Below are 23,890 nucleotides of genomic sequence, written 5' to 3'. Positions count from 1 at the left end.
TTTGGCAACTGAACGGTGGTCAAAAAGTGAGAAAGTAATTTTTTAGCACCTTCAATAGCCTGCACTGGATTATTTACTTGCAAGGTAAATAAAAGAGAATGTGCCTGGATTTCTCATCTCACTAGATCTCTTTCTGAGGAAAAGCTGCCATAGTGGCCAGGTCAATTCTCACCCTTCATTCAATTAGGCCTGATTCTGCCTAGTTAAATGTCTCAGACTCCCTTAAGAGCCATCTGTAAAAGAAAAAGACTGTCAGCTTCTGTCCCTATTTACTTCTTTGGGATGCACAAAGAATGGTAAAGAGGGTCTTCTCAATAAAAGCCTTGGCCTTGACTGTCTGGCTTCAAGCCTGTAGGAAAAGGGACAGCCAGCTTCTCTCACATGTTCCCACTGGCCAAGAGTAGCCCCAAGGCCACTGTTAGCTACACTGTCTGGCCAAATGCACATTCAAGTGTGAATTGCTGCATGTCCTGTTTGTGGAAGACTTGTATCAGGTCCACCTGCACCCCATGGAGGATTCACTAAGAGTTATCGGCTGGCTAAGGGTGCTACTCCCTCTCTACATCTTGCCCTGTTCAAGAGCAGCAGCAGGATGGCTTGCTTGTGTAGCAATTCTTTAGAGACTGGCTAGGGCCTGGGAAAAACAATGTTATGTCTGTGGCATGAAGGAATAAAGCAGTGCAGTAGAAAAAAGAAAGATTTAGCTGGACTGGTTCGGACTGCTTAGTCACTTCAGCTAACACCTATTTAACTTCAGGAGCTAATGAACACTTTATAGAGAGGATAGCTTTATTAAAGATTCAATTATATTCCAATTAAGATGTAAGAGCTGTATTAAGCATCCCTGAAAATACCACAATGTCCTCCAGCTACATGCAGGAAAAAACCCAGGCTATGATCCCTGGCTCTTCTAAAGTAAAACACAAGCAAAAATAAAACCTTTTAAAAAAATTACAATTGTCAGGGGCTCTTTGCCCTTCTTAAGGAAGAAGAAAAGGGCTGATTCTTTTATGGGTCTCTTCTACCTACTTCTTTCCCTTCTCAGTTTTTCTCTGTTGCAGATAATTCCACATGATTAATAGGCTCTTCTCTAGTAGTGCTACACACAGTTAGCTCTTTGAATCTGTCTTTGAATCTGAAGCTGTCTAATCCCCCAAGCCTTCGGCCCCATGAGACACCACCTGAGGATCACAGAATAAGATACTTCTCTTTGTTTTAAGTTTGGATGCACGGGTCTGCAATAGAAGGAAGCTCATTTAAATTTACCTTATCTGCCATGATCATAGAGGAGCCTCCATGGATGCCCAGGATGGGAGTGAGGGTCTGGGCAGAGATGAAGTCCAGGATCTGGGCAATGGCTTCCTGGTCTGTGTCATCGGCGAATACCACCCCTTGGATCTTCCGGTCAGACATGAGGTCACAGATGCGGGTGATGATGCTCTTGGGATCTGTCTCATTCATGGCCACCAGCTCCACCCGAGGCACCACTGAGAGGTGGTGGAAGTCATCTTTCTCGTGGGCATCTTTGATGGCCACTTCGTCTGAGGTCCCCACCAGGATGACTGCAATGCCAATGCTCGGGTGGCTTTTCTGGGCGTGGGCCCCGCTCCCTGTTGTTGCGAGGACTGCCAGCACCAGCCAAAACCTTGGAGAGTAGCACTCCACCCTGGGCCTCATCTTCGGCTCTTACACTCCCTGAGTGAGGAAGAAAAAAGGGGGAAAGTAAGACAAAGTGATTAATTGACAAGTCAATCATGCACTCAGCCTTCAAGGTAGATCCATTGATCTTGCTCAGCCACTAGCTCTCCTCCCAAGAATCCTTCTAGTCTGATGCCAAGCCCTTTGGCTACATGCAGGGCTCTGTCAAAGTTGGGGGGTCTGACCAGTCCAGCCCCTACGTCAGAGTCTGGCATCACTTAAGAGAACAGCTGTCAGCAGAAGATGGGATCATGTCATCTCTCAGGTCCTGTGTCACTTTGAGACCCAAGTCAAAAGTGATAGAGAATTGTCCTTTGACAGCTGATCAGCTGTCTTTGTGAAATTAATTGCTTATGTCAAGCCCATGTCAGAGTGCTCACCCTCAACACAAAGGAATGACTGGTGCCTGCAATCAGTTTGGACTTGTGCTGGAGGTACAGGCAGGGAGACTGAGGAGACAGGCAGATAGGGACTCCCTTTTCCTTTCTCAGCACAGTCCTTCCAGAACAAAGTGAGGACAAATGGGCAATCATTGGATGTACGTGTATGTGTGTATCCATTGCATACACCACCAGGACACGCACAGCTCCAGTGTGTAATACAGTCAGCTATATGCTTTTCACTAATACAGGATTCTTTAAAAAAAAAAAAAAAAGAAAGAAAGAAAAACAGGAATACAGAATTTCCCAGCTGTCCTGGCCAAAACTGGATCAGGATCCTCCAAGTCCATACGACAGCTGTGTTTGCACAGAAGTAGAAATGCCAAGAGAGCTTACAATGGTTCACCCTCAGCTACTACAGCCAGGCATGCTACATTAATCTTCTCCCTGAGCATGTCCACTTCAGTTTGTAATCACAACAGCAGAAATGAAAAAAAACCCTGATGAGGTCATGTCTCGAGCCCCTGCCTGAGTGGGACAGTTCCCTACGGGACTGTTCCTCGCTCTTTCTTTATTCAGTCCCGCTTTAATAATAGTTCACATTTCCACAGCACTTTTCATCCTCAAGGCACTCTACAAACTCTAATGAACTAATTCTTACAGCACCCATGCAGTGTAAATATCAGAGACAACAGAACAGTGTTTCCCCATCTGCCCACCACACCTGTTGGAGGTAGCACTGCTCGGTGTGCCCACCCAGGGCCACGATGATGTCCCAAAGAGTTTTCAGGCATTTCAAACTAAAGATTTTCCCTCAACACAACAGGTCCTGCTTAGCTACTCATGGCCAGAATTCTGTTGTTCAGCAACCAGGCACACTTGAAATAAATACCCCAGCCCTGCACTTCTTTGTGCTACGCCTCTGGTCTTGGGTGTCCAAGAAAGGGACCCTTCCATACTGTTCATTGCTTCACATGCCTCTATCAAATTAAAAGAAAGCCACAGCAGCAGGGACAAATACTGGCAAAACTTTGTGGAAGCAGGAAGTCCAAAAAAAATCCTCGCTGACACTAGCCAGCCCCAGGGAAAAGGCCCAAGAGGCCCCATCTTGCCCTGCCCAGGAGAACACACAGGCTCAACACCTGCTCCCTCATTGTCATGCTAAGCAGAGAGGATGTATCCTGCATTGAGATTACCAGATAAATAAGCAGATAATAAAATAGATAATAAATATGCACCAGAGAAACCAAATCCACTTAAGAAGCTGAAAGGGACTGCGGGTGTGAAGCACCAATCGATTCTAAGCTCTCCAAAGGATTCACTTTCTGAGAGATGCTCACAAGGAGAACCAAGAGACTTTGAGAGTTTGGCAAAATGAACAGTTAACTTCATTCCAGTATGACTGTTATCCTCCAATTACGAGTCACTAAATTAGATTCCTTCACAGTGAAATGCAGTCCCCATTTCTGCAATGCTTTATTAACTTTAATGCACTCTATACGTTCTCTGTCTCTCACTTTCTTGCTCACTCATTTAAATGCTATATTTGTTCTCTTAAAATATGTCTCCTGCAGTCCCTCTGCATCGACTCATACAGTGTCTTATGGTTGGTTAGGCAATGGCTGGTTGTGATGCCCAGGCAGGAGAGTCTAGGTTTTTCCCAGCCCCTTTCGCACCAGCAATAATTTATTGGCCCTTCCAACCCAGGGCTCAGATAGCATTCAAGCAGGAGCTATACAGGTAGTCATGGCAGCTGTCAGCCTTCACACCCAAGCACATGCTTCTCCCAGTAGGAAAAATGGCAGCCAAGAAACCTATTCCCTACTCTTCACCTGCATTAAAGCCAATAAATCTCTAGCATCCACCTCCAAGCAGGAGAGGAGAGCCCAGATCCTGAAGAGCACATGGGTGCCAATCTGTTGGGCGTCTGTGCCCCACTCAGGCAGATTTTTCCATTCAATACAAGATGGAGTTATCTGCTCAGTGCCAATCCTCAGGCTTTGGCCAGATGTGCAGGCAGCAGCCAGGGCTAGGAAGAAGCTCATTCAAAGAGGAGGTTGTCTGTGGCTCAGGAGCCAACCTGCCATCTCCAATTTGGATCCTCAGCCATAAGCCCTCTCTGGATCAGGCAGAGCAAAGCTTGGGTAGCCTGTATCGTACCAGCCAAGACATTTCTCTCTCCATCTCTCACTCACACATCTGTCATGCTCACAATGTCTTTCAGGTGCTCCACGGGCAGTCTGTGTGACAGACAGCAGTGTTCTAAGAGAATAGCAGGTACCAGGTCCAGGCTGTGCTCCCTCATAGGATGGGAGCTGGGGATGTGATGGGGCAGGAGAACATCAATAAATCATACCCAGCCCAGGGCTGAGCGTGGTTTTCACCATTCAGCTCCCACAAGGCAGCATAGGGGTGAGGTGCTCAAAGACTAAATCAGGGATGCTCATGGTGTTAACAATCCCTTCCCTCCTTGGGGCTGACTTGTGTTCACATCAGTAGCCACTCTTCACACAGCTGCTCACAAGCATGTGCTGGCTGTGAGAGAAAGGGACAGAAAGGACATCCCAACACCAACCTCACCTCATGTTCCCCCTCTGGTCTGGCTCACTGCAGGCGCCTTTTGAATGTGTGCTAGTAGAGACAAGGCAGGCATGAACCACCACAGACTTATTATCAGATTAAGGGGACCCCAGAACTACTGTGAAAATGTGTTTCTGCATACAGAGCAACAAGCTTTGTCCTTGATTTCCACAGTGTTCAAGTGCAGACATTCATGGTACTCAATTAAGAAAGCACTGGAGGCAGCATACAGGCCCCCTTCTAAAAGTGTGTTCCTGTTTCCAGTGAAAAGGGGGATGGAGAAATTCACACACAAAGAAATTCATAAGCACCTGACAAGGCTACAGCTGTAAAACAGGGCATTTACCCTTTGTCATTTCAAGAAATTTTAATAATTTTACAGTATCATTTCACCAGTCAAGAATGATTATAAAAACACGCAAGTATATTTTATTACCAAGTATTTTACATGAGCAGATTTTCCTTTAGAGGTGGTGTGGGGCAACACAGTGTTTGAAGTATTTTGTGTGATTATGGCACTCCGAAACAATTTAGTAAATCCCAGACTCCAGACTAGTACGTAAAATCCTTTACACATTACTGCACACTATTATATTGTCTCTGACTCCCTAGAAAATAATATATGGTAGGACCATTAGATAAAGTGGTTTTACAGACATATCTATATTTAGGTATAAACATGCCAGTAAAGTCATTATACCTCTATAATCTTATTTTACTTACCAATAAAATATATCTACCACTGTAGGGGAATGCAGCGTGTACTTACTGCAGAGCAATGTTACACAATCACTTTCAAATTGGAAGTGAAAGCTAACTTCTCCAATTGAAAATGCAAGAGGAATGTAGGTAGTCAGACAGTAATTATTCCAATTGGAATTTAGCCAGGACCAAAGGTTAGATTGCTTAAAAATATCATGAGAACCTTACTTGACACTGCACTTTTACGTGGATCAGACCTAAGATAAGTATTAATAGAAAATTATTAGGCTGCACAGGCAAAATACAGCTCAGCATTAAGAGATAGTTCTGGATGATATTTCAAAATACAGAAAGTACACAAATGGGTCACTGTGCATTCAACCAGGCTAACTGTAAACAGACTATTACTCCAGCAGTGTACAGCAAAGCCAGGCCACATTCAGGTCAGGTAAAGAAACTGAGGCAGAACAAGGGCTGGTCACAGGTTTTTGGGGGTAGTTCTGCTGTGTGCTGACATCATTACCTCCTCCTGCTGCCTTCTAGGTAGCCTTGCACAGTACTCTCCAGGAAGGGTGTGTGCAGGCTCCCCAAACAAAATCTCCAAGCTCAAGACAGCAAGAGAAAAGGAAGTCATACAATACTGCAGTTCCAGACAAAAAAGCTGTCTTGAAGGCAGCTTTCCTAATTAAGAGGAAGACAATGCTTGGGACAGGAAGCTGAACAATGCCTCTAGCCACCATCAAAGGGAACTTCACAGGGATACTGGCTCCACATGGGAGAATGAAAAGCCTACCTCCAGCCTCCCCCTTCTATGCTCCATTGGAGAACCACAAGGAAGTTCCTATCCCAGTGGTTTCTGGGCTCTGCTCGCTGAGAGCTCTGATGCTCTAAGCACTGCTTAGACTCCAAACCACAGAATCTGAATTCAACAGCTAATTTTGTATCTGTACCAGCTGCAATGCTAATTCCCAACCCTAATCTCATCACTAGCCCAATTCCAGGCCTCACCACTGTCACCACCCTCAGTCCCATTACTACCTAAAGACAGGTGTCCTGCCAGACTCAGTGTGAGACATCTGCATTCCCCTTTGGCATTTGCACACCTTTGACAGCAACTTAATTCACACTGCCTTCATTTCTCTGACAGTTTGAGCAGTATCAGACAATGAACCCAGGAGCAATCATTATGTTTCAGGATCTAGTTGGAGGTAGGAAGAAATCCATCTCGCCTGTGAAACACTTTAAAACCTCAAAGGTGCTTTGGGTCTAGTATCCAACACACCACCAGAGAACAAGTGCACTAAAAGAAGCTGTGAGGAAATCAGCATTGCACTAGATGGCTACTGGGCTCTCCCACAAGGAAATACAAGTATGTCCAGATCAAAGAACAACACTATTTCTGTATTTACCAATGACAAAAGAGTGGTGACATGTTGATCTTTTTGTCTACTGCCTGCCTTAGGGGCAAACTGAAGGAGCTAAGAAGACCCATGGAGAAAAAAAAAAAAAAAGAAAAAAAAAAGGGACAGGACAGACTGGAACCTCATCAACTGTTACTCCAAAGAGCTGGGATTTAAAGCTATAAACCACACCACAATTCACACCTACATTTCTCCATCTCTTTGATTTTTGATGACCCAGTTTCAGCTTAGGACATCCTCTCAATCTCATGGTTACTCTGCAATGTAGACATGCTGCATATTGCATACCTCTGAAGGGGCATTCCTCTTCTTCTAACACTGCTGTAACTATTGTCCTACCACACCTTCAGCCCAGGCTATTTGTACATTGACAACTCTTGTGCTGCTGTTTCCTGTGTAACTGCTTACCACATAGGCAACATAAGTGCCCATAAATCTTCTTCTGGCTCACAGCCCTGTTGTTCCAGGAATTTTGTCAACAGACACAAAGAAGAGGAAGATGGATCTGGGGCACGATAGATGTGTCTTGAAAGCACCTGCACTCTTCAGGTGCTGATAAACCGAATGAATGATGCTGCAGGAAAATCTCCATACATTCAGAGCAGGAAGATGGCAGAGACTAGGGACAATGGAAGTGCCATACACAGTGGTGAAGGCAACAGTCCAGTACCTGGACCAAAAAGGTTTATTATGGTGACCCTGAGTAAACAGCCCTCCAAGGGCATTTCAGTAGTTTCAGATGAAAACTGATATGGTTTAGTTTATTTTAACTAGCTTTGGGCATCACTTACATTCTCATTCTGAGCTATAAATGCTCCTACAACAGTGGCAGAAATATTCCTCCAGGGTCTTTTGGACAGGTCTTCTTTCTATTCTTCATAATCACTCCCTCTCCAATACGTACCTCTGTCCATGCCTGTAACATCCCACAGATCCATTTCTATTTAACATACAAAATGTTTCCAATTTTCCCTTATTTCTCACAAGTCAGCCTTGTTCCTTTGGGGGATGCATGACATACCCCCAGCCAAAGCCTTCAAAGCCCTTGGAGCTCCCTCATTACCTCATTGTTAGCTCTCTTTCCACAGACACTGGATGGAAAATAGCATATATGATTATTCTAGTCTCTATTTATTTTCTTCAGAGCTGTTCTTTCTTTATTAAACCAGGTACAAACTCCTGCCTGACCTGGGACATCAAGGGCTAATTTGCCTCTGTCTATCCAACAGGTGTATGCAAGAATAAGGTGAAAAAGTGCTTTGCCTTCTCTACACCATGCAAAGGAGAAGAGCAATTCTCTCCCTGCACTTAAGGCAGTACAAAAAATGCTTTGATCATCAATTAGACCCATATCATTCCCAATAGATGAAGAACTATGTCTTATTATTTTAAACTTGCCCAAGGGTAAGTTCCCAGTGTCCTTCCCACTTCCTCCCACCCACATATTTTACATATCACAGCTGATAGCTTATACAGCCACAGCCTGCAACCTTCTATTGAGACCAACACCAAATGATTCATAGAAATCAAAAATTAAAATCCTCTGCTTAATAGTCTTGCCCTTCCCCCAGTCACTTCAGGATTACTGTCTACAGCACCTGCTTTAGCACACTACCTGCTCTGAAACAACTCAAACAATAAGATTACCACTGCTAGGAGATGGATCATATTTTGAAACATATCCCTAAACTCAGCCTAAATTTTCCCTTTGCTCAGCTATCCTGGAACTTTAATATCTCCTTCATTCAGCCTAAACCATTTCTCCCTCTCAACTCACCGTTTCCACCGTGAAAATGCTTGTAGGCGGTTATCTGATCACCCCTTGAGACTTTCCTCTGCTGTAGGAAAAGTTCAGCTGTGTTTATTGCTCCTCATAATTCGAGTCCCCTTGGATCTTCATCAGGATGTGCGGGGGAGAATGAAGGAAATGGCTGGGCAAGGGAGGAAGGAGCGGGTCTGACCTGCTTACCCAGACTGGCACACACGTGCAGAGCTGCAGGACTCAGTGTCACACACACAAAAGCCATTAAGAGAGACAGCAGGTCAGTCTGGCATTGCCCAGTGCCAGCTTCTAAATGCCAGAGCAGAGAGGCTTGGCACAGCCACCCCTCTCTGCAAGCCTGGCTTGAGGAGCCAGGCTAGAGCCACTATTCCCCTGCCAGGATCTCACCCTTCCCCCAGCATCCTGCTTAGAGAAGTTTAGAGGGTTGAGACAGGTCCTCCCTGCCAGAGACTGAAATATCCTCACCACCTGGAGGGTTCAGTTGCCACAGCTGTCACTCCATGCATGTGTACGCTCCGCTTGAAACAAGGGATTTCAAAGCTTACGAGGCACACACCATTTCCCACTTGCAACTGTTGTCTGCCCCAGCTCAGAGCTGAATCTCGGCCCAGAGCGAGGCCATCCAAATTCGGGGACACGCTGCTGCATGTGGGGGCCCTCCACAGGATTTCAGCACAGTTGAAATTTAGCAGCTTTGCTTCCTGAAGTGCAAGACTCAGTTCAAACAGGCACAGAATGCTGCACAGACCAACGCCAGGCTTGCTTCTCAAACAGAACTGAAGCCCTTGGAAAATCCATTGGACAATCCCTTCCTTCCTTCCTTCCTTAATTCTCCACTTCCAGTTTTCATTTCCAAGCAGGAATCGACAGCACATTAATAACACGAGGATATTAAAGACCTCAATTTCCAAAAGCTAGGGATTTAAATACCTCCAATCCATCAATAACCATGAGAAACGCACATTTAACTTCACTTGGATGGTTTGGAATAGCACATCCTTGGCATTTCTCATTATTTGATGTATTAATTTGAGGTTTTCTATTCAACTTTAATCAACTCTGCATTCTGTGCATTGACAGATTGATACAGTAAATTTCAAAATTTAAAAACAAGGAGAATTTTAATTTCCAATGGTGGAAATTAAATGGGAAATTTAATTTTTCTCAGGCTCTCTCTCATGCACCTCGCTCAGTACCTGCTCATTCCGTGCATCATTTCCTTAAAGGGAAAACAGAGCAGGTAAACAGAGTCTGCACTGGCTCCCAAAGGCAGCTGCCAAATTCCACACCAGTGCCAAGATCCCCATTGATTACTCAAAGTCTCACATCAAGAGACAGTGTTAAATGATTTGGACACCAGACATAAACCATGTAAAAGCCAATTCATAATCTTTTTTTTAAACATACCATAAGCAGGAAAGAAAATATTTTCTTTTTTAGGCTAAAATTGAGTGATTCCTTCTTCTACAAATCTGAGACTTCTAGAAGGGGCATCTGAATCAGAGGGAGACAGCCTCAAACTACACTTGCACTTTGGACACAGTCATCCTGTTTGCTGCCTATCTTCTCACATAGAATGTATGACACAGGATACAGTTTTAAAGCATAAAGCTGCCCATCCCATCCCTTAAAAAAGATCCTCATGGGTGCACATTTCAGTTTTGGAGCCCATGCAGCAGGACAAGGTAGGAAAAAATAGGCACTGCCTCTGCTCATGATGGCACTGCTGCAGCAAATCTGAAACAGCCCTAAAGCAGAGTGCCAGGGTCACCAGGCCTGATCAGACTCTGATGAAGGTGTTACAGACAGCAGAAATGGCAGAAAAGGTCACCTGATGCCTGAAGCACCAAGATGTGATGAGGACAAAAGAGCTGCTAAGTGGAGGTAGTGGGGTGGAGAGAGAGTGCATCCTGTGAGCTGGTCCAGGACAAAGCCGCAGTGCTAAAACGTGGATGGGCCACACTTCACAAGCCACCAACATCCCTCAGGAGCCTCATGGCCTCTTGTTCTCCACTGCTATGTAGCATTTTGGGAAGTGAGGTTTAGTCACCAAGGGACCCTGTGACAGTGCCAGCCTTGTTTATGAAATAAGACAGGGAATTAATCTGGAAGTGAAAGGGACCGAGATAATGGGTTTAGCATGTGTTAACAGGCATGACAAGGCCACTGAAGCCAAGAAGAGTCAAAGGCAAGCTCTGGTCAGGCCACTAGAAATGATAGAGGAGTACCCAGAAAACTTTGGTTTGAGTCTCCTTCTTTGTAATTGCCTGTCTGTTGATCCCTCCCTTCTCCTCACTCTGATCCTTGGTAAAGGACTTTTATGTTCCCGTTATTATTACTTATGGAAAAATAAAACTAAGTCTGCTTAGGAGAAATAGAAAGGCAAGACAAATGTGTGACACCTAAAAGGGTGCAACTGAAGGTATTTGGAGCTGTACACTCCCTATCCAGAAACATCCCAAAAAACACGTATCGCTCTAGAAAAGCTTGATCCTTACGATAAACACTAAACCCAGGATAACTGGAGAACTGATAACTGCAAATCAGAAAAATTTGTGATAGAGGAAAAGGAGAAGAAAAATAAGACTTTCTTCTTCCAACCCACCTCTCCTCCCTTTCCCTAACTTTCTGAGTTCAATGACCAGTAAGGGACCAGCCATCAAGCAGCTGGGTACAATATGCTTTCACAGTACATTAGTGCTGTGCACCAGACCATGCTGTGCCTGCAATTGTATGACAGGTCAGGGCCAATTCATCTTACTGAGACCTTCAATCAGCAGTGTCCAGAAAGCTCTCCCCATTGGAGGGACCCAGCCCAGCAGCCACTGACCTCTTCCTCTGCTCAGCACTCGATCATATTTACAGTGCTGCAGTGAAGGAAAGATACACAGGCAAAGCCATGTCAGGACCACAGCTCATCACTGCCTGTTGATGCTTCAGGGACAGGGATGGGAAGACCCAATGCAGTGCAAACAGACCAGATTTGGCTCAGCTGAATGCCACTTCCATGTGGGTTTTTTGTTTTCTCCAGCCTCTCAAATTCATTGATGCTGGCTACTTCAGGCACCTTTCCCAGCAGCTCATTCCACTCTTCATTCCTCCTCATGCCAGTGAATGTATGTGAGCAGGTACCAGCCCATGTCAACTCCCAGACCAGCTCCACCACTGACTTCATCATGGTGCAGTTCAGCTCCCTTGGACCACATCTGCTTTACACAAAAGTCACTATAGCTTATGTTTGCACCAGGAAAAAGAAGCATTACAGCAAGAGAAAGAGATAACAGGACCAGAACACAACAATTGCCACAATACTGAATACCAGTAAATAAAAATCAATACTATGGATGAAGTGTAGCCCTGGCTCATTAATGCTTTAAGATCAGTTTAGTTTTAGAATAGTATAAGAGGGCTTAGAAAAAAAAAATTAAGAAATCTAGTATTTCAATATTCCCCATCCACTTCCTTCAAGCTACAATGTGTGTCCTACTCTACCACCCTTCTCCATCCATCATTTTTCTCCAATCCATTTTTTGTTCTTCATGGCTCCATTTCTCACTTTAAGCACTGTCATATTTTTGGTCCATCCTTTTTACCTCTTAGCTCACTTGTATTCACACCATTCATTGTCTGGGTTTAAATCTTAAAAGCATGGAGGAAACAAACCACAACAAGTGAAGTCTTGTTCTAATCCTTCATATTACCATCTAAAACCAATAAGCATTTTTTGAAAGTGTAAATGCCATTGGTTTTTTTCTCATCCTTTGCCTTATTCTCCTCATCAGAAAGATGGAGATGCATCTTCTCTGCTTCATAGAGTTGGAATGTTTAATTATTTATGGTATTTAAAGTACTTTTGACTCTCAAGCAATAGAAGCTACAGGAGCTGAGATTATTATTATTGCTTTCCACTGCATTTACCCGAAGGCAGCAATGTCTTCTTGTGAGATCATACCCAACATTACTCACAGGATCCCAAGAGAGTGTATTAAAACCTGTATGTCCAAGATCTTGAGGACAATAAATCCTAGTTTAGCTAGGAGCAGAGAGAAAGGAAATCCTGTAATACCACAAATACTTGGCAACTGCCAAGCTAATTCTTGATACTCAATATCGACTTTGCCACATTGACTCAAATTGAAAACACTGCTGACCTGTAGTTTTTGATGAAACATGTTAGCAACTGCAGGTTTGTTAAGCTTACGCTCACAAAAATATCTAAACTCATGATATATTTCACCTAGTGCCAAGCCTTGCTGGCAAGGAAGAGCAAAGCAATGCAGAGCTTTGGGGAGGGAGGCAGAGCTGCAATGGGCAGCCAGCCTTCAGGGGGGGAGCTGCAGCTCTGCTCAGCACCAGGGTCCATCCTCCAACTTCAAACCAGACCTAGGAAACTCCTGTTTCACCAAGAGATCTGTCCTGAGGGTCTGACACAGATCCAGGAGGTCTGGTTCCAGCAGCTCTTGGGCAGTGGAAATGTAATGCCTAGGTCCATTTCAATTCACTTGCAGAAACTCAAAAAGGAGATCTCCTAGGCATGGATCTCCAAAACGGAGAGGCTGGATTTAATTTGATCTGGGGGAAGGTGGGCAGACCAGAGTCAGCAGGCTACGCAGTATGGACAAAAAATCTTGGGAGCTCTAGCTCATTCCCAAACAAAATCCAGGAGCCTGCAGACCCAAGAGTTCTGTCTGGGGCATCAGTGTCAGAGGTGCCAAAAATCTGGGATTCATGGAGAAGTCCTCACATGTCATTTTGAGGCCCCATGCCCTTAGACCAGACCATGAGTTACAGCAGCCCACAGCCAGAAGCCCTGGAATCCAGGGGAAGAAATACAGCTGTGACAAGTTCACCACAGTTAATTAGTGACTCTTGCAGGTACCTCTGAACTTGCTGTATCCCAATATTTGCTGGGAAGGGAAGGGAATTTTGATACTCAGCTTGGACTAAAAAAGTTTCAGCCTCTGAAGGTATCCCCCTGCCTGGAAAAGCTTTTTGCACCCTGCAGGCTTGTGATTCTGTCAGACTTCACAAACTGCACTGCCTGAGCACCTGAGTGACACCTGGGGGGTCACACAGAGGGTTTTGAGGGGTTCTGGAAGCCACAGGGTAGCTGCTGTCATTGACAAATTTACAGAGAGAAATTGCTCTGCTTTGGAGGATTTTTCTGTTGAGCAGGGACAAATGGTGATGGCTGGAGTAGTCCTGGAGTCAAGAGAAGAGATGCCCACCCTGACTCAGTTTCTTCTTTCAGTTCCCGCTGTTTCTTGGGTTACACTGCCATAGAGCAATGTTGAAAGACTTGTGCATTCCCACTGCAGAATTAATTATAAGATAAAATAAGGGTGTGTATGTATTTTTTACATGCACACACACACGGTATATATTTATATATATACCGTGTGTGTGTGCATGTAAAAAATACATATATATATTTATTTATTTATATATTTATATATAAACATAAAGAGTTTGTTGTCATTGTTTATTTTCATATAAATTTAGAGGATATATATGCACTCCATCTCATCTTGAACTAGGAGACAGGTCTGCATTTCTTCAAAGATGGAAAATAGGTGAGAGAAGCAGGTCTTTACCCCTTTCCTGTCAGACCTGAAATGGCACCAGTTCCCAAACACACTAAATCCATGTATTCCTGAAAATGGGAAAACTCAAAAAACCCCTGGGACTGAAAAAGAAAAGGTGGAGACAACATTCAAGTTTCATCTCTATTACATCTAGGATGGCGCTTGAAGAAAATCAGCTTCTAAGTCAAAAACTCAAAAGTTATTGCTACACCAGAGGCCAGCACTCAGCACAAAGCAGCTGTTCTCCCTGCCAAGGGTGGTTTCTGGGCTGGAAGAAGAGGCACCACTCAGACAGTGGGTGGGGGTTCACTGGCTATAGTGTCAGGGCTGTCCTAACATTGCCCATCTTGAACTCCTGCAATAGCACTGAGGTGCCAGTCCTGCTTTCTGAAGGACTTTTATACAACCCTGAAGTTATGATGTCAAATAACCACCATGTTACAGCAGTCAGTTAAAACAGTCTTTACTTCAGTCTCACCTTTGTTTGTATACAGCAGTAGCAGTATTGACATCCTGAATAGCTAAAGATTATGTGCTGCAAATATTACCCATCCCCAAAATTATGCAGATAAAGCAAACCCAGTTATCTACATGAACTGCCTCTCCAAGTGCCTTGAGCACACCACCCATCCCCCTCTAAGCTCCTGGGGCTATGCTCACTTCGGGGTTTTCATGTTTCTTCTACTCAACATAGCTTTGATTCTTCTCCAGGCCAGGTCAAGGCCACAGTGAAGTGAACTTCAGCCCCATGGGGTCCCCAGTTTCAAATAAAAGAAAATATCAGCCCTTAGACACAGCCTGCTTTGGTGTACTGTTCAGGATGACATTGTGGCAGGACCTTGACTCCAAGCCAGGAGGCGTTTCTGCACGCAGCCGTGTCAATTGCTATATTTATGAAGATGCCAAAGTATATTAAAATTTTCAGAGGCCTTTTGCTATTCATTTCCACTACCACTGTGCCAGAGGGGTGTAAATCCCCTTTGATCTGATGTGGCAGCATCTACTTTGCTCAGGTGTTAGCACCTTTGTGAGGCACTGCATGCCACAGGAGGGGGTTCATGATCCACATCCAGAGCATACATCCAGAGAGAAGCCTCATGCCACACTCCTGGTGGTATTTGTCTCAGGGGAGAAAGGGAAAATCTGGAACAAATAAGACATTTATGCATTATCAACTGACTACACTGTTGGTGTTCTGGGATCCCCCTTCCTCTTGTTTATGCTTTATCTTCAGAGCCTGCAAAGCTTCAGGGACTCTCCACCTCCCTGACCATATTCCAAGCACAGCCCTGTCATCACTTCATCCACAGTCCCGGGGTACTTCAGCAGGACAAAAAACAATACCCATTTGTGAGTCCTTCTTTCCTAATTAAAGAAATCAGAGGACTCAACAGACCTGGAGCTGAGGTGAGTCGGTGGGCAAGCTGTGCAGCCCTTCCAGGTGATTCATCTACCTAGGCTGGCCTGGCATGCAGCTAAGGAACCATCCTCTCCAGATCCATCTGCCTTCCAGCTTCCCCCCACTCCTATAATTTTTATTTATATATAAAATACAATTGCCTAAAATCATATATTTAAAGAGGGAAAAAAAAAAAAGAAAGAAAGAAAAATCACCGCCTCATACCTAAAATATCAGATACCCAGACACTGGGGAAAGAAAATGCACTCAGGCAGTGCATCAACTCCCTAAGGGAGGTACTCAGGTTTGAGTTACTGCCAAGATGACATCTGTAGGGAAATAAGCCACCAGATGCAGGGAATGGACTGCAGGGGCCCAGAGCAATGGGAAGGGGAGGGAGGAAAAATAAAAAAAAGAGCAAGCAAGAGAGAGAAATAAACCAAGAAATTAGGCAGTCCAGTTTGTTCATCACTAGCTATTCTGCTTTACACAATTTGCAGGCGTTTTCCACTCCCTATCTCTGCTAAAGCAGTTTCCCAAATGCCCCAGTACCTGCTTCAGACCATCTGGCTTGCCACACCCCAGCCCAGCAGATTCTCAGCCAGAAAGGTTTCACTGCCCATTGGAACAGAGAAAAAGAGACATCTTCTCTGGGTATTGTGATCTATGGGTTCCCTCACTTCTTCCCTCTATCCAGAGGGTCCCCAGTCCCCTCATAAAGAAAAATAACCTCATACACATTCCAGCTTTCAGAGCAAGGCAGCTTCCCAAGCATGCCTTTGGAAACATTGGTCCTGTCTCCCTCATGCCTTCAAGCCCACTGGTGTGAAGAGGGGATCTGTCCCATGCCAGCAGAAATGGGAAAAGAAGAGGCTGATGTTTCACCAGATGGCTTCAGACTTGTCACAGCAGGGAGAGAAACATACTTGAAAAACCTGGCCCTGGCACCAACCCTCATCTCCTGCACTGGCAGTGCAGGGCAGCTGGAGCTGCTGGGGCTGACTACCAGATGTGAGATGACAGGAATGCAGAGCAGCAGTCACACAGGGCAAACATGGAGGCAGTAAGAACCACAGGCTCCCTCTGGGACTGCAATGACATGTTCAGCAGACAACACATTTAGAGCAAGAGCAGTGGAAAAGATGCATGTACCAAAGAGTCAAGGGAGCAGGGTAATGAAGAGTCAAACCATCTATCTGACCACAGCTTACAGTGAACAGCATCAAAGCAAGACAAGCAATGTGTGAAAGAAGGGCAAGGTCTAGGGAAGGTTCTGCAGCATAAAACATGCAGGGCACCACCCTCCCTACAGAGTTCACCTGCCCAGAAGACTTTACCCTCCCCAACCCAGCTCAGCCCAGAACGACCACTAGTAGCAGTTCTAATCCTCATTTCACAGAGCCCCTCTAAAAGTCTTTAGACATCATGACTGAAAACACAGATCCAGACCACCAGACAACTGTGCTTTGTACATGTGAAATCTTTGTACTTGTGAAACCTGTACCTGTTCTCCAGCAGCTGCAGGAAGAAAAAGAAGGTCCTTGTCTTTTCCCTACTGTTTGCTTTGGTCCAGGAGACAACTCTCCGCTATTACAGAAAATATCATCTGATGCTGAAACCTCCCCTAGAGATACCCCTTTCTTTTTTTATAACTTTCACTGATTTTTGGTTTTGATGGGCCTCATCCCGCACCAGGGTGTCAGCCAGATGTCAGCACAGCCGAAACAGAAGCTGCTGCAAGTAGACAACTGGTGGGACAAGGGGATCCCATGGGGATGGATGCGACCACACTTTCAGTTGGATGACTGAGCCCATGTTCCCTTTTCCTACAAAAGTTTCAGCCAGAAGGGGACTAAAAGGAAAAGGACTGCCCCACAGTGACAGTCACAGAGCAACCAGCAGATGTGCAAAGAGTAAAGCAGATAGTTCTTGCAGATAGAGCTGCATCATAGAGAGAGGGATGACAGAGATCCTTTGCCTTTTCTTGTCTTCAGGTGTTCACCACTCCCCAAAAAGCCCACCAGCCTGTGCCCTTCCTCTAGCAATGCACCCTTCCAAGGAGGTGGCCATGCACAGTTAGGTGCAGGCAGTCCCTCCACTCCATCACAGGCTGACATCCGTGCCAGGTGCAATGCAAGCACCCACATACTCTGATCTCTGAACAGTGATCAGAGAAAGTGGATAAAAGCTAAGGGAAAGGAAACAGCAGAGCAGAGAAAGGGAGGACAAGAAGAAAAGGAAGAATTGAGAGGGACAGTGAAAAGAAGAGATAATAATTGGAGAGAAAGGGGAGAGGGAGTTACTTTGAAAGCGGTAGCTAAAAATCTCCCAACGTTTACAGCAAATGATGCATGAAATACACTGTCAGAAATGTGATGCCCAAAACTATTGCTGCTAAATATTTAATCTGATTGGCAGGGAGCCGCTAAAACCTCAGAGTCTCGATCTCAAGCTTCTACAGAGCAACAGTAAAGCAAATACTTCAACATGTAGTGATTTACCGTGGGTGTCACCAATCCTTCCAACCTGCAGCACTTGGCAGGGAAAAATGTTGTCAATGGATATTAGCAACATTAGAAACAGGCTAGAGGAAAGGTGCTGTTTATGGACTTTGGCTCCCACTGCAACCTAGAGAAAAGGGGAAGGTGGATATGCCAATTGTCTTCTTCAGGAATCAGAACACACATGCTGCTGCGAAGATCTCACACAATGCAGTTCACGTCCCTCAAGCACTAGAAAGTCATGCAGAAGTGTGGTACATCAATGCTGCAGTTCTACTGGCTCACACTGGCTCACATACATCCCTGCATGTAATCCCTGAAGCCAATCTGCAGGCAGACCAAAGGCTGCCTCCAGCAATCAGCTCCCACCGCCTGTCAAGCATGAAGCAGGTGAGGACGTCCTGCACAGGTGTGTCCTAATGCCAGCACCAAGGATGCAGCAGGGCAGCTGGGGTGCAGGCAGGTGCACAGCCCTTTGGGGTGGGAAACCTGATTAGCTGCTGCTGCAGCATGGTGGGGGGACACAGGGCAGCCACCTGCTACCAGGGGCTGGCACACTGCACAGCCAGGGCCGTGCCCCACTTTGCTGACTATCCATAAAGCTTTCAGAGGCACTGCTATCCATGTTGCCTCTGGTGTCCCTGAGCCAGCAGCTGAGCTGGGTCTGTGTTCCCAAACAGTGGCTTCTTAGAGCCTTGCAAAGGAGGAGGATTGTGTTTAGACAAAGCTTTTGCAGTTTAAAAGTACAACTCCATTCTGATTTAGAGTCAAACCTGACCACTCAAGAGGCAGTCTGGGAAACGAAACAGATTTTCTTTTCAATCATTTTGTATTGTTCAAACCCACTCATTTCCAGAATGAAGCCATTTAGAGGGTTGTTTATTTAGGTATAACGTCACATTTTAGATTTTCCAAAACTAACAAAGGTAAAAATATTCTGCTCTTCTATATAGTGAATTTCAGACCAAGTTCCTCACCACCATCCAATACTCCAGCAACAGGAGTACAGCTCTTCCTAAGAATTCTACAGGTCCAGGGCATGTGGTTGACTCAGTGCTGACTGGCACTGACAACTTACAAACTTCATGAGCCAAGTAGCTACCTTCCAAAAAGGAATAAATAGATATAAGTAAATACATAAGAAGCAGAAAGCCATGACAGAAATCTAGGGAAAAACCAATATACTCCATACTTGTTTAAGAGGACATGGGATTTTACTGTGTCCAAAACCCCATATCACATAAAACATCTGCAAGTCCAACACTGGCTGCAGGGCACTGGAAGTCTGGGATGAGGGCTTCACAGGTAAGACAGCACTGAGATCTTCTCTAGGCACAGATCTTGCAGATCTTCTGATAGATTCACCAGCATAAATCTCCCATCCTATTCCCCTTTCTGTATTTCTGGCTGCTTTGCTGTCCCTGTTGCAGCTGTTCAAGGAGCTGACTTCATCAGAATATGCTTTGTGAAGTGCTTTTCTGCTCTGTATGGTGCTTTTGCTTGCTTGCTTTCTTTCAGTAAGTGCCAAATCACTGAAGAATGCCAAGGCTAGAGCTCTGAAAGCTAAGACCAACTAAAGAGTAAGTATGATTCTGAGGCATCATCAGCTGAAAGGTGACACCTCACAAGCACAAAAGGAAGTGGGACTTTTGAGTACAGCTGTACAGTGTTCATCATCCCAGCTCACAGCAGCACAAGTAGGCTGAGTGATTTGCTCACGGGCTCTGACAAATCCTGCTACTGCTTAAGGCTTGTCCAAGCCCAGCTTGCTAGGCTGGTGAGAAGGTATTGTGGGCAGCTGGCAAGGCAGAAGGAGACCTGTGCCTGTGTTTCAGCTACTCCAGCTGACAGCCTGACATTCTATCCTAACCACCAATGAAGGTGGGCTTGGCAGGCCACTGAACTGCTGCAGGAAAAAATGGCTGGGGCAAGGAAGCAAAATGACTTCACTGACCACAGCTCTCGATTAACTAAATACGAGCCAATTCATGGAACAGTCAGATAGGAGGACCCTGATGATATGTCTCCTATCTTTACCAAAAATTGGGTCTTCTTTTTAGCCCAGGACAGCACGGCCCCACACTTGCACAAGTGCTTCAGCCTTTGCCTTAAAAAGTGCCCTTACAAATTTGCAGCAAGAACCCATTTCTCTGATGCTGGGCTCCTATCATTCTTTGAAATTCCTCTTAAAATTGCCCAGGAACTAGCTGTGACACCAGGACACAGTCACTGTCCTACAGGGAACTATGCTGAAGCACTTATTTTACAAATGGCCCTGCAAACAGGTATCACAAAAGAATATGTTTAGGATGCTCTTCACATCACAATCACACAGCTATTCACCCACAGAGGCTGGAGCCACCAGCTGAGATACTGCACCAGCTAATGGCTCTGTTTCTTATCATCACCTCTTCCTTTCACTTGGAAATGCACTCAGTCTTTAAAGCAGATCAGGAAATTAACATTTCCAGGTATAAAATAAATCCATGTATGAAATAGCCTTGCTTGTGAAAATGGGCTTTATATGAAAAACGTGCACATTTTTTTAAGCACATCTGGATGAGACATACTGTGAGAAGAGTTCTTGCTTCAAATTTTCCCATGCCTGTCAAAATGAGGAGATATAGAACTGCACACTTTTCTAAAACTAATTAGGCTATTTTATTCTTAAAAAAAAAAAAAAATCAAAACAAAGGGGCAAAAAAACCCCAGCTAATCAACACTTTGTTGGAACTAACCCCTCATTGCATTTTTTGTAAGAAGTGTACATTTCCTCCACAGACCTTCCATTGCAAAAGACAGCACTCAAACAGATCCATAATCAAAAAAAAAAAAACCAGAAATATTAATAAATATGTTGATACACATAATATGAATAAAAAACCTGCAAGAAAAGGCACCACAGGTCTATCTTGTTCAGAAGCTCAAGAAGATTTTAGAGGCTCCAAAATCACATGAAAATTTACTGAATCAAGATCAGTTTCCCAGTGCCTGTGTGTGTGATAAACAAGTGTCTCATGTCACCCCTGGCCATCTACATGCATAACAATTCCCCCACCCTTTCTGGCCACCTTGTCACCCAACACTCAGGCTTCTTCTTCATACAGGTCCTGCTTTTCCCAGCTTCAGCCAAGGGCCCACTTTCTTCTAGATCAGCCCTTAGTGACTAAAGGGAATAATTGGCCCCTGTCCTTTCCTAATAGCAGTCCTTTACAGAATTGCTGTTTGGTTTCCACCCACAGTTATCTTTCCTCTAGACTGAACATGTTTGGCTCTCTCAGCATTTCTTACAGCTGTCATCTACCCCATCCCTGTGCTTGCTCCCACTCCACCCTGCAAACACTGCACCCTGACATGGATGCAACACTACACATTCACAGACAAAAGGACAGGGGAGAAATTATCTAAGGGTCCTGCAAATCAGAGGGGGAGGACTTCTGTGGGAACACTACAGCCTCTTCCTCCTCCTCAGGAGAATTCTGGACACTGCTTGTAGCAAAGCTTCAAGAGTCTACCATCACTCCCCTGGAAACAGTACTTTAGCCTCTGCCACATTTCACAGCAGGAACTGTGCAGTCTATTCAGTGCTTTCTTTTGTTCATTTGCTGCTATTGTTTGGCTACAGCTACTTCTCAGTCTCTGGTTCTGCTCCTACACAGCTCCAGTAGCAGTGCAGAGCAGGCACCTGACCAACAACCACTCCGACAGCATTAAACAATCCCTCCTTGGAGTTCTCTCTCCTCTCTGTTTACATTCTTAAGCACACACTTTAAGGCAGTCATCACATCTCTCTTTTAATTGTCATTTGGCCAAGCTAAATGTAATTAGTTACTTTAATCTTCCCTCTCGGATCAATCCCTCCAGCATCTTAATCATTTTTGTTGCTCCACTGAATCTGTTCTAATTTGCTGCCATCTTTGGGGCACAAAGTTCTCCAGAAATTAGACTAGGTACACTCAGATGAGGCTCCTGAAGGAAACATGAACTAGAAACACACAGGAAGCATTTCCTTGCTTCAAGACACAACAGTTCTGTTTATGCAATCCAGAAATCACATCAGCCTCTTTGCTGCCGCATTGTACTGTGAGTGCATCTCTCAGCTGCTAACTGGTATGACCCCAGAGTCATTTCTAGCATTACTGCTTTCCAGGGGTGTACCTCTCCTCTCTGCTTTCTTTCCAAGCACAGCCTGATTTTAACTCCTACTATTCAATTTACTATCCACTCTGTTAATCCCCAAATCCTATTCTGAGGTATGACTGCTTAGCTTGCTATGTATCTCAAATCTCTTTGATTTCCAGTGGAAATACTCTCACAAAGCAAAGGCATGGGGTTTGTCATCAAAGTCAAGACATATCCCTAAATTCACAAGACAATATGGATTCTTCACAGACATGTCCCCACCATCTGTCCCTCATCAAAAACTGCCAAAAGGTTTTCAAGAGCTTCAGTTTGCTTTGGTGGTGACCAATGCTGGGCTGCTGTGTGACAGCCTTGCTGCTCTCTGAAGAAGCAGTGGGCCCTGGAGACCAGACACCCAGGCAAGGCTCTGTGACAACAACTGGGAGCACTGAGCAGGTGCTGCTGAAGCATCACTCCAAGGTACATTTCTGTACACTGCCTTTCCCTGTGCACACCCTCAAAGTGGGCACGGCACCTTCCCAATAGTCTGAACATCAGCTTCCTCCAAACAGTGGTGCCTAAGCCTTCCCTCCTCCTTCATTCCAAAGAGGAGGGAAGTGGGAGGCTACTGCAAAGCCTTTCTGTGAGACATCACATTTGTGCAAAGCACATCAGATGCTGCCTGAGCAGCAGTCATAGAAGCAGGACCTGGGTGCAAAGAGTATTTTTTAGGATTCAAAAGGAAAAAAACCCTTTCCCTCCTCCAAAACTTCTCCTTCTGAAATCTCCTTCAACACTCTTCCCCTGCCCCTCCAGCTCCCAGACATCAGAGCCTCCAACAGCTCCCAAAGTAGTTCAAAGGCACTGAGACACTGGCTTTGCCTCCCCAGCCACACAAACCGCCTGCAGGACTGCTCCAGCCCAAAGCTGTGCCTCATAGAATGAAGTCCAGTTGGGCTTGTCCAGACTGTAGGAGGAGAAAAGAAGGTGGAAGAACAAGGGAAGGGTGGGGGTGGGTGGGGAGCCTGCCCTGGGCAGCATTGATTCACTGTCTCCATGGCTGCTCAGCTCCTTGGAGGAGAGGCTGCCGAGCCCTGTCCAGCTTCTGACAGCCTCAAGGCAGCTATGGCTCAGCAGTGCCTAAATGAAGTGGGAGGGGTCCCTGACACGACATCTCTGACTGTGCCTGCTGCCTTTCTGCTTTGGGACCCAGATGAAGGGGGCACATCTACCACACCAAGTGGGTTTAGCATCAGCTTCCCTCTTCAAAGAAAAGAAGTCCAAAATAAAGCTACTCCCTCCCTCCCACCCTCTCCCATGAGTATGTACTGCCAGTGTGGGTAAATGTGTCAGCTCTCTCAGTCCTTCACAGTCCAGGTTTTAGCGGGACCAGAATGCAATTTACAGCCAGGGAAAGTCCAACAAGGTGTATAAATCTGTCTTCTGGCCATAACCTATTCTCATAACCCCTGTCAGCCTACTTCCCCCTCACCAGCATCAAGAGAAGGTTTTCTGTTTAACTTTCCAGACTCAGAAGGGACAAAGGAAGCTAAGCACGACTCAAGTCATTTAAAAAGCCACAACATGTGTGAATTGGCTGGATTCATGACAGTTGTTAGCACCATGACAAAGATCTTTAAAACAGAATCCATCTCAGCAGAGAGAGAAAACAAAGTGGGTTGCATAAAAAAACAAAACTCTGTCCTTTGTATGTTCAGA

The 23,890-nt window shown here is 45.2% G+C and overlaps 1 protein-coding gene across 1 annotated transcript in view; it reads right to left on the bottom strand.

Annotated features, from left to right (window-relative positions):
- Positions 1-8,732, bottom strand: part of LOC132327415 (glutamate receptor ionotropic, NMDA 2B-like) — a 57,808-nt gene extending 49,076 nt beyond the window's left edge. The window contains exons 1-2 of the mRNA XM_059846613.1: positions 8,559-8,732; positions 1,267-1,695 (exon numbers count right to left, since the gene is read on the bottom strand). Coding sequence (XP_059702596.1) covers positions 1,267-1,677 — 411 coding nt within the window. The 5' untranslated portion in view covers positions 1,678-1,695; positions 8,559-8,732. The remainder of the gene's footprint in view (positions 1-1,266; positions 1,696-8,558) is intronic.
- Between the last annotated feature and the right edge of the window lie 15,158 nt (positions 8,733-23,890).

The sequence above is a fragment of the Haemorhous mexicanus genome, chromosome 5 (genome assembly GCF_027477595.1).
Source record: "Haemorhous mexicanus isolate bHaeMex1 chromosome 5, bHaeMex1.pri, whole genome shotgun sequence".
Lineage (NCBI taxonomy): Eukaryota > Metazoa > Chordata > Aves > Passeriformes > Fringillidae > Haemorhous > Haemorhous mexicanus.
The sequence above is the reverse complement of the archived record's forward strand: the minus strand, read 5'-3'. Positions and strand labels throughout refer to the sequence as shown.